Genomic DNA, 10,479 nt, shown 5'->3' on the forward strand with positions numbered 1-10,479 from the left:
AAGTTGATACTTGACACAAAGCTTAAGGGTGTGTCTCGATCTTGACCAAAGGTCAATTACAGAAGTTCAAGGTCACTGGCAGAAAAAAAGTAAAATTTGTGCCATAACTTTGTAAATGGAGAATCATTTGAATTTTCAATATATATTATAATTTTTCTAGACAAAAATTCTTTATTTTTATTTATTATTGTTTTTCCTATTATTTGGTAAATATTACATATTATTTAATTATTTTATTTTTATTTATTTATTGACTGTATATTTCACACGGATGAGATAAACTTGAATTTTCAATGTGTGACAAATGATAATAAATGAATAGCAGTTATAATTTTACATTCCACTTAAACGCTTTCCCTAAATTAGGAAATTACAGAAGTGATTTGCAGCATTTAGTAGATCCTGTATTATTTTTGGAAGAGCCACCTAGTGTCTCCACTCATGGTTATCGAACCATACGTAGGCACTAAAACATTAGCATTACGCGTGTTGAGATAAGCCGGAAGGTGGCAAAATGCTGCAGATCGGTGCAAAATTGTGCCTGGCTTTTGTATTTTTTCTGGGAATCAACGATGTTTCGTCAGAGACTGTTCAGGGGTCCATTCTGTTAAATAGTGGTGTCTTTGACAAGGTAATCAGCTGCAAGTAGTTGTGCACAACGTGCATATATTCGGCTTGTGTAATAATCATGAAGTATACTATTATAACATATAAAAGTCCACCTGAAACAAATTTGAAAAGTATATTTTTTAATCAAAAGAAACTGCTGTCATTGTTTTTGCCTACATCTGTTTTTTTCCTCCTGTGGAGTTAGTGTGACAAGGTAGATAACTCTAACCATATGATGGAAATCTTATTTGTGTAGTTGACTAGGTTGAGTGGGTGAGGGCTTGTCCCGAGACACAGTTAGATTATTCTAACTAGGTTGAGTGGACTGGGGGTGTCGGTCTGGGTGGCTCGGTAATTAGAGCACCTGACTAATAAAGCATGGATCTAGGGTTTGATTTCCATTTCTGCCAAAATTGTCTCCATTCCTGTTGCATTTAGTGCCATTTTCAATATATGGACTTGTTACTTGCAAGTTGCAGGTTATTCCGAAATATCTGACGTTTTCCTGGCTTTTTTCATGATTTGATATTTTATGTGCCAGGAAAACGTCAGAACCGGCGCCATTACGAAAACTGGAAATTTCGCCTTCTCCAACCAGAGTTGATTTTTGATACTGGCGAACCAAATTAAATGCCGAACTCACAATTTATCAATAGCACAATGCTTCTAGTACTCACCAATATCGATGAAAAGAAAACACCACTCCACATTTCGATACAGGACTTTAAAAATGTTAAAATGCACAAAATGAAAACAAATCTCGACAGACAGATAAAATGTTTTCATCGGATTGTATTTTTTATAAACAAAACATGAAAACGATGTTGATGAGTACTAAAAGTATTGTACTATTGATAAGATGTGAGTTTGACATTTAATTTGGATCGCAAGTATCGAAAATCAACCCGAGAATGCCGCTTCCGGTTGGAGGCAGCGAATTCCCAGTTTAAGTAATGGCGCCGGTTCTGACGTTTTCCTGGCACGTAAAATATCAAATCATGAAAAAAGCCAGGAAAATGTCAGATATTTCGGACTAGTTGCAGGTGAAAGTTCTGCAAAGGGCTAAAGAATATGGGTAGTGAGTCTCTAAGGCCTTAGGGTAAAGCCAATTTAGGGAGGGAGTAATATATTGGTTTTGGCTTTGTGGACTGTGTAAATCAGCCTAGCTAACTCAGTGGCAAGAGCACCTGACTACATCTTCCCTAGGCAAGGGTTTTTGGTCCACTAGCTCTGCTCCTCATAAGTCCAATGAGTGGACTGAAAACCCTTGGCTAGCAAAGATGACCTGACAAGTGATATTGGGACCCAGGCTCAATTCATGGTCCATGCAGCCGTAAATTTTCTCTGTTCCTGTTACATTTGTTAACTGGGGAAAGGAATTGTTTTATTAATTTCAATATCAGCCCATTTATCAATATTACAGGTACTCACAAAACAATATACATGTATATTGCAATTTTACAGATTATTGGTAAATTCAAGGCCGTATTGGTCAAGTTTGACGAGACCTATCCTTATGGAGACAAGCAGGACACATACAAGGCGGTGGTGGAGGCCACATTGTCACAGTCTGATATACTCTGTGCTGAAGTGCAAGTAGCAGGTAATGCTAAAATATCAGAAAATCAATGTAACATTATGTTCAAAGTGGTGGCAAGGATAACTGTCATTTGTCCCCGTAGTATAAATCACATGAGACAATTGTGCAAAGGAAAAGTGGACAATAGCTTGTAAAATTCACCAAAACTTATGTGTAAATCTGCACCAAGAATTAATGATTTATTTCAAAAACATTAATTAGATACTTGTCTTTTATTAAAAAGACACCCTCTGTTGTTGGAGCAAACATCTAGGTGCATGAAGAAGTACATGTATGGGCTACTGTATAAATGTATAATAATTATATATTACTATGGAAAATCAGAAGTTCTGAATATCACTGAAGGACTTTTATTATATTTTAAATTTTTTAAACTTGTTTCTCCAGTTTAATGAAGTGTATCTTAAATCATAAATGAGAATTAATTTTCTACTATACATGATGTATCCATCAAATTAACATATTGCAGTATGCAAGGTCAATAATTTGTTCATATATTTATGGGGATATCACTGCATATGTGACATTTTAAAATACCTGTCTCGTAGACATGTACAGTCAAACCTTGTTATCTCGAACTTAATGGGACTGAGAAAAAACTTTGAGATACCCAAGGGTTCGAGATATTGAGGGTAAAATACTTAAAGAAAAAGTGCTTTGGACTTCCAGATCACTTCGAAATATCCAGGGTAATTACGATATCTGTGTTAGAGATACAGAAGTTCAACTGTATATTCTATTTTATATGTAAAAAATTAAAAAAAAAAATATTAACATGGAAATTTCATTAATACCACATCTTCTATTTATTTAGATTATGGAGAGAAGGAAAATGCAGACATTGCTGAGAAATATGGAGCAAAGAAAGATGATTTTCCTGTGTACAAACTCTTTGTTGAGGGCAAAGAGGAACCCTTGACTTACAAAGGAGATGTTAAAAAAGCTGACGATATCAAAAAGTTTTTGATCAGAGAATCAGGTAAATCACATCATGATATACCAGATGAGAATTTATTCCTGCAAAAAAATAATTATAAAAATAAATGAAAAAAAAAGAGAGAAAAAACTTTACATTCATCACCTTGAGCTGATTTAATTCATAGAATAGGATTAAGGCCAGGTAGGCTGATTGTGGTGAAAGTATTTGAGAATCAACAATATGTAGGATTTTTTCCCTCCCAGAGAAAAATCTTTTTTTCTTCAGAGATCCTTAAATTTTTATCCATTGTGATGTGAATTTCTCAAACTGGAGTTTAAAAAAAATATTTATCAAATCCCCATCCTCCAAAGAAATTTTTTTATTAATCAGACTTTTTTAACATAGAGATATATAGTGTAAACACTTTAAACATACAAATCTTTCAAAAACATCCAGAGCTGCCAACTCTTACAACTTTGGCGTAAGTCTTCCGGTTTTCACGTCTAAAATACGCCTTACTATTTCTCTATTTATTCTTCTGATTCCTGTTTTTATCCATCAAAAGTTTAAAATGATGGCATTGTTACAGCTGTCCACCTTCTGACTTTTTCATTATTATAATAAAAAAGTCATAGTATTTACAGTGCTTCCTCGTATTGTCATTGTCCATTTTCTCAAGCAGTCAGGGGGCCTAGGCGGCCCCTGGTCCCCTCCTTACGATTTTTTATTCCATGTTGTTGGCAGTTCTGAACATAGGAGGCAATTTCTTTCATACTGTAAAGACAAATACAAATGTAGGTGTTTCTGACAATTTAAACACTTTACTAAAAAATAATCAAAGACAGACTGCAAAATACATGTACCTCAATTTATTCCATTCAGTAAGAAAAAAAAATGTACTCGTCTGAATAATCTCATGCATATGCACCTTATCCTTTGTAAATACATTAGTGAAAGTATACTTAAGTGACTTAGAGGTCCAGTGGGTTAGGTGTAGTTGTAAGTCAGATTAAAAAGAAATTAAATTGTATTCTATATGTACACGTCACTATAATAAAATATTTACTTACTTATACCTCAGTGGTGACTTACCGGTAATTAGATTGAAATCTCATGAAGCTTTATGAACTATAATTTTCATTTGTTCAGATAATAATGATTTATCATACCTTTCTGTAGGTTTGTGGCTTGGACTTCCAAGTTGTCTTGAAGACTTTGACAAACTGGTTGCAGAATTTCGCAAAACTCCAGATGAGAAAAAGGCAGATATTTTGACAAAAGCAGAAGAGTTAGCTGAAAAATATACCACAGAAAAAGATAAAAGAGCAGCAGAAATATATGTAAAAACCATGAAGAAGCTGCTAGAAACACCAGAATTTGTGGACACTGAAATTAAAAGGGTGGAAAAATTAAAAGATGGTAAAGTCAGTGATAAAAAGAAAGAACAACTTAATGACAGACTCAATATTTTAACTTCATTCCAAATGAGGCTAAAGGATGAACTTTGATTTTGTGAAGAAATTTTAAAAAATTTAAGTCATGCATTTAGAAATTCATTTACTCCAGATCATACTTGCAACAATCATGAATGTAAGCTGTAAAATGAGTTGTTCCCCTTTTTCAAATTTTCCAAGGTGTATGTACATGTATTTTGATTTTCTTTTCTACTTTTTTAAAAAAACAAAATATAAATCTCTAATATGTGGAAAATGTCTCTCATTTTATTTATGTTTCATATGGTGCTATGTTCTTTGAAGTGAAATGGAAATTGAAGTCATTTTCACATCTTTATGACTTATTTCAAGTGACCATATAATGTTTCTGGTGAAATACTAAATAAATTCTTTAAAAATTACAATTGTTGAATCTTTTATACTTAATCAAAGTAGATCACTTTTATATCACTTGACATTATCTCATCAATCAAACTACAAATACATCATGTACATTGCAATGCATAGCTACACGTGACATTATTATTAGTAAAAAGGCATTATTTTCCCCAAAAATAATTTTATGTCTGTGTTCATAGTGTTATTTTTAATATATTTTTTAATATGTTGAAGATATTTCCATTACCAATACATTGTTTTTTCAGAGGTTTTTAATTTGGATTTGTTTACTTGGAATATACCTTTGCTGATTTATGATGACCAAGCTGGAGACATTAAAAATGTTTATGAGGGTTTCAGCTCAATTTATATTTTACTTTCAAAAATGTACATTTCTGGCACTTTCATTTTTCTTCTTCTAGGTTGTTGTAAGACAGAACATGATGCCTTTTGTATAGACATCAATTTTTAGCTTACCTCAACGAAGATGGGGGAGCTTATGTAATAACGTCGGTGTCCCAGGTTAAGGTTTTTGGAGCAGTTTTCTTTTCAAGTACTTCTATGGCCTATATTAGTCAGAGATGCATGGAGGATTCTTCTAGTGTGTTTCATTGTACCAGTCAAGGTTTCAGATGCTGCAATTTCAGCTAAAGAATGACCAGGTTAATGTTTTTGGAGCAGGTTAAAGTTTTTGGAGCAGGTCTCATTTCCAAGTAACTATAAGCCCTATATTGACCAAACTTGCATGGATGATACATCTAAGGATGCACACTACTGAACTTGCTTCGGATGCTGGATCTGACCTATATTTTTCGGATGAGTGACCAGGTTAAAGTTTTTGGAGCAGATCTCATTTCCAAGTAACTAAAAGTCCTATATTGACCAAACTTGCATGGATGATACATTTAAGGATGCACACTACTGGACTTGCTTCGGATGCTGAATCTGACCTATATTTTCCGGATGAGTGACCAGGTTAAAGTTTTTTGGAGCAGATGTCATTTCCAAGTATCTATAAACCCTATATAGACCAAACTTGCATGGATGATACATCTAAGGATGTACACTAATGGACTTGCTTCGGATGCTGGATCTGACATATATTTTCTGGATGAGTATTTGGAGCAGATCTCATTTCCAAGTAACTATAAGACCTATATTGACTAAACTTGCATGGATGATACATCTAAGGATGCACACTACTGGACTTGCTTCGGATGCTAGATCTGACCTATATTTTCAGGATGAGTGACCAGGTTAAAGTTTTTGGAGCAGATGTCATTTCCAAGTAACTATAAACCCTATATTGACCAAACTTGCAAATACTGGACTTGCTTTGGATGCTGGATCTGACCTACATTTTCCGGATGAGTAACCAGATTAAAGTTTTTGGAGCAGATCTCATTTCCAAGTAACTATAAGGCCTATCTGAACCAAACTTGCATGGATGATGCATCAAGGGATGAACAATCTCAAAACTTGCTTCGGATTCTGGATTTGACTTACATTTTCTGGATGAGTGACTAGTTTTGAGTTTTCAGATAAGTCTATTCCAAAGTAACTGCAAGCCCTATCAGACCAAAATTGCATAAATGTTGCATCTAGGGATGCACACTCCTAGATTATTAGTTTAGTGTGGGACTTTGCCTTACTTAAAGACAACATTCGTTGAGGTGAGCTCTGTAATCTCTGATTACCTATGTTTATTTAAAAGGTTGCATATATCTTAGTTTATCACTGTAACATGTTTTTCTATAATAAATTCACCAACTCTTGTCCTTCTGTTCTTGAGAAGATTTCTAAAGATCCCCCCCCAACTATTCCCATATAAAACTTTCACCCAACCCTAACCCCTGGACCATGGTTTGACCAAAATTAGAAATCTACAATAGAGGATGCTAGCCTATAAACTACAATATCTTGATAAACGTTGACCCTGATGCTCTTGAAGAGAAAGTTTTTATGTATATATTGTACTATTTTATGAATTTTTCTTAAGTTCTTGAGATGACCAAAAAAAAAAAAAAAGAGGCCCACCATAATGTCTCATTTTTTTTATTATCTCTGTGTGAAAAATGAAAATAAAAATCCGTTCAACTGTAGACTTGTAATTAGAAGTTCATCTTTTGATTCACTCACATGGATGGCAAAAACCATTGTGATGCCACAACTGTTGATAAAAAAAAAAAAACAATGTCATGAGTTATACCCATCGTCTGTAAAAGGACGTAAAATGTGATAAACCAATATTTATATATTTTAATATTTATAGCTTTTGTATTCATCTGACTAATCATGCAAATGGAGTATTGTTTTAAATTAATAATAATAGTAATAATAAAAATTATTGATCCGCCCGTAATGTTTAAATATAAATCACTGCTTTCACTTTCGGCAAGTTCGGTCATGTTTCCCGCACCCTTATTAGCAGTTTTAATGAGATTAACGACAGTTCACAATGAAGAACACTAGCAATCATTTACCATATGGTCACAGTTTTTCGCATAATCAATTATATCAGCTTGTAATTAAAAATTAATTGGTGTAATTATCATCGAAACATGTGCTTGAAACCTAAACAATAACAAAGAAAGTACATCCCAAACGGTTGGATGACTTTTGCATGTGACTTTCCCTTCGTCCAATCACAAGTTACCTTTAATATGCTTATGGTAGAATGATAACGATTTCCGCTGGCTGTGGCAGGGAAACTGACAGATTCAAGGAGTTAATCTACAATAATAATGTTGTAGAATAAGGTTTTTGATTTCACTGTGTTTGATATTAAGAATGGCAGAATCTTTTTCGATTGAAGGTGCCCGTAGCGGCCAAATGCACTCTCTTCTTGGCGAGTTCAAGGGATTATATGAGGGACGTCTCAAACGACTTGATGAGACCGAAGTCAAAGGGGAAGATACACTAAAGGTATAATACAGATTAAAATCAATAATAATTCTTACTTGAAATACATTCAGCTCACAATAATTCTACTTGCAAAAACTCCAATATTCTTGAATGCATTGTTAGTCTACACATGCACGGTCATAAGGAATTTGACAGATTACAAGAGATTTTCTAATTTTCAGCTTCAACAGCAGATTGCTTGCGAGCTAGTAAATATCACCTATAATACAGATTTCATTTGTGGTTTTTTTCTTGCATTGACTAGACTATATATAAGAGAAGGCGATTCTGTGTTTTTTTTTTTTACTTAGCGGTCTATTCTTCATCCTGCATATAGTGTTGCAGAATAAAAAAATAGATTTATAGTGATCTAAACCAAATGTCCTCAAAATCTTAACACCCCCCCCCCCCCCGTCTTTGCTATGGTAGCACAAGGCTCATCTTTTCCTAATCTGCTACTTTATTGTAACCTTCTCCAATATTTTGCAGGCATACCAAAATGGACAAAAACAAAATCCCTGTTAACGCTTTCACCTGAACAAAATCTGAAGTAAATTTGTCTAAACATATGAATTTCTCATGTTTCCCATGTCATCATTTTAAAGAAAGTGGATGTTATAAACTGATTTTTTGTGATATTCTGATTTCATGATATTAGCATCATAGCACAAACAAAATTCTTTCAATCAAGGAGATATTTTTATTTTTATCATAAGATTATAGGTCTTATCAGTTTGTTGTCTGATTTTCTGTTGTTGTATATTTTTCTTAAAAGGAGAGAGAAGATATTTTGGTTTATGTATACTATTTAGCAGTATCTTTTATTCAGTTTGCAGATGTTGCGTGTAAAGCAATTAAAAAGAAATAGGTGTTAAGATTTAATTTCATATGATATTTATTCAATTAACAGTAAAGACATTTAAACCTTTGTTCATAGTCTTTGTATATTGAACCCCAAATAGTTCAGATGGATTTGGTAATTTGAAATTCTAATCTGTGATCATCACACAATTTGATGATTTTTAAAACCTATCGGTCTTCAGTTCGTATTACCCCCAATAGTAATATATCGACCAGATGAACTGTAAGCTTAATTTAAACCCATGCAGTCTTGCTGTTTTTGGATGGTTGAAAAAAATCTTGTATACAATAGACTGTGAAGAATGGTGATGTTGAAAGTTTAAAAGAAGAGATTTGAAAAGGATTTACATTCTAGTATGAATTAAATTGAATGACATGCATGCAGTCAAGAGATCTGAACGTATGACTGTAAAGTCATTGCAGAGATCCTGACAGCATTGTTGTAAACATTTCAATAGTGTGTCAAACAAAAAAATATCCCCTCAAAGCCACAATTTTTTTTTTTAAATATATGGTTGTATGTGATGTCTCTGACATACAATTTAGCTATTTTCTCCTTTAGAATTGCACTTAAATGGTTAAGAGAAGTTACAGGTAAATTTGTACTTGCCAACACTGGATTGTCCTGCTGATAGAAAGGTTTTGACTTGTATTTTTATGGAATACAATGTATTTACTCAAGAGAAGTCTTATTTGTTTGGAAGTCTTTTGTGTTAATGAAGATCTACAGGTGAAAACTCTATCTCGTAGGTATCAAAATGCAGTGACTTTCAAAGTTTTAGACTCATTCAAAACTGAAATTGTTTTAGATGATAGCTATCTATCTCATGGTTTGCATGTCTGTTCATTGAGAAGTTTTTAAATTGACTCCACAACTTTGATGTTTTAATGTGCCCATCTTGATGAGGGTTTCCTGTCCGCTAGTCTGACTGTTAGCTTTTTTGTGTCCATTGCAGGTTATATCTTGCAGTTAGAAAACTGTTGAAAAAAATTGTCTTCAGAAGTTTTGAAAGATATGTTTCCAATTGAATTAATTTAAAATTTAAGAATGGAAACTTAATACTGGCTAAATATAAAGAATTTTAATTCATCTTGTATTTTATGAATTTTAAGATGAAGACCTATTTCTGTTTGGAAGTAGAGGCCGCTAACTGCTTGGGTATTTTAATATTGTGCCATCAATAAACATATAAAGCATGATAAAAGATGTTTTATTTGATGTACTCCTATCTACCCATCAATATTGGTCCCTCCCAATCATAATTTTCAGTACTTTAATTTTTTTCTTTTTTTTTTTTGCTTCTGAGAAAATACAGATAATAAATGCTCTTAAACCTAAGTTCCTTTCATTTTTAGCTCACCTGAGCTGAAAGCTCAAGTGAGCTTTTCTGATCACCCGTTGTCCGTCGTCCTTTCGTCCGTCTGTCCGTCCGTCCGTCCGTCCGTCCGTCTGTAAACTTTTCACATTTTCAACTTCTTCTCAAGAACCACTGGGCCAATTTTAACCAAACTTGGTACAAAGTATCATTGGGGGAAGGGGAGTTTAAATTGTTAAAATAAAGGGCCAAGTCCCCTTACAAGGGTAGATAATCAAGAAAAGACAAAAATAGGGTGGGGTCATTAAAAAATCTTCTTCTCAAGAACCACTGGGCCAGAAAAGCTGAAACTTATGTGGAAGCATCATGGGATAGTGTAGATTCTAAATTGTTCAAATCATGACCCCCGGGGGTAGGGCGGGGCCACAATAGGGAATC

At 33.7% G+C, this 10,479-nt stretch overlaps 2 protein-coding genes across 9 annotated transcripts in view; both read left to right on the top strand.

Annotated features, from left to right (window-relative positions):
* Positions 1 to 430: 430 nt before the first annotated feature.
* LOC133206123 (endoplasmic reticulum resident protein 29-like) lies at positions 431 to 4,986 on the top strand. Its single transcript, XM_061342054.1, has 4 exons — positions 431 to 631; positions 2,074 to 2,212; positions 3,024 to 3,188; positions 4,308 to 4,986. Exons 1-4 carry the CDS (start codon positions 515 to 517, stop codon positions 4,634 to 4,636), a joined length of 750 nt encoding a protein of 249 aa, XP_061198038.1. The 5' UTR covers positions 431 to 514; the 3' UTR covers positions 4,637 to 4,986.
* Positions 4,987 to 7,648: 2,662 nt separating this feature from the next.
* The window catches only part of LOC133206391 (golgin subfamily B member 1-like), a 48,374-nt gene continuing 45,543 nt past the window's right edge, over positions 7,649 to 10,479 (top strand). For all 8 annotated transcript variants that reach the window (XM_061342342.1, XM_061342346.1, XM_061342345.1 and 5 more), the window contains exon 1: positions 7,649 to 7,885. In XM_061342342.1, the coding sequence (XP_061198326.1) occupies positions 7,751 to 7,885 (135 nt within the window). In that variant the 5' untranslated portion in view covers positions 7,649 to 7,750. The remainder of the gene's footprint in view (positions 7,886 to 10,479) is intronic.

Source organism: Saccostrea echinata, unplaced genomic scaffold (genome assembly GCF_033153115.1).
Source record: "Saccostrea echinata isolate AGI-Se365-2 ecotype Australia unplaced genomic scaffold, CSIRO_AGI_Sech_v1 ptg000054l, whole genome shotgun sequence".
Lineage (NCBI taxonomy): Eukaryota > Metazoa > Mollusca > Bivalvia > Ostreida > Ostreidae > Saccostrea > Saccostrea echinata.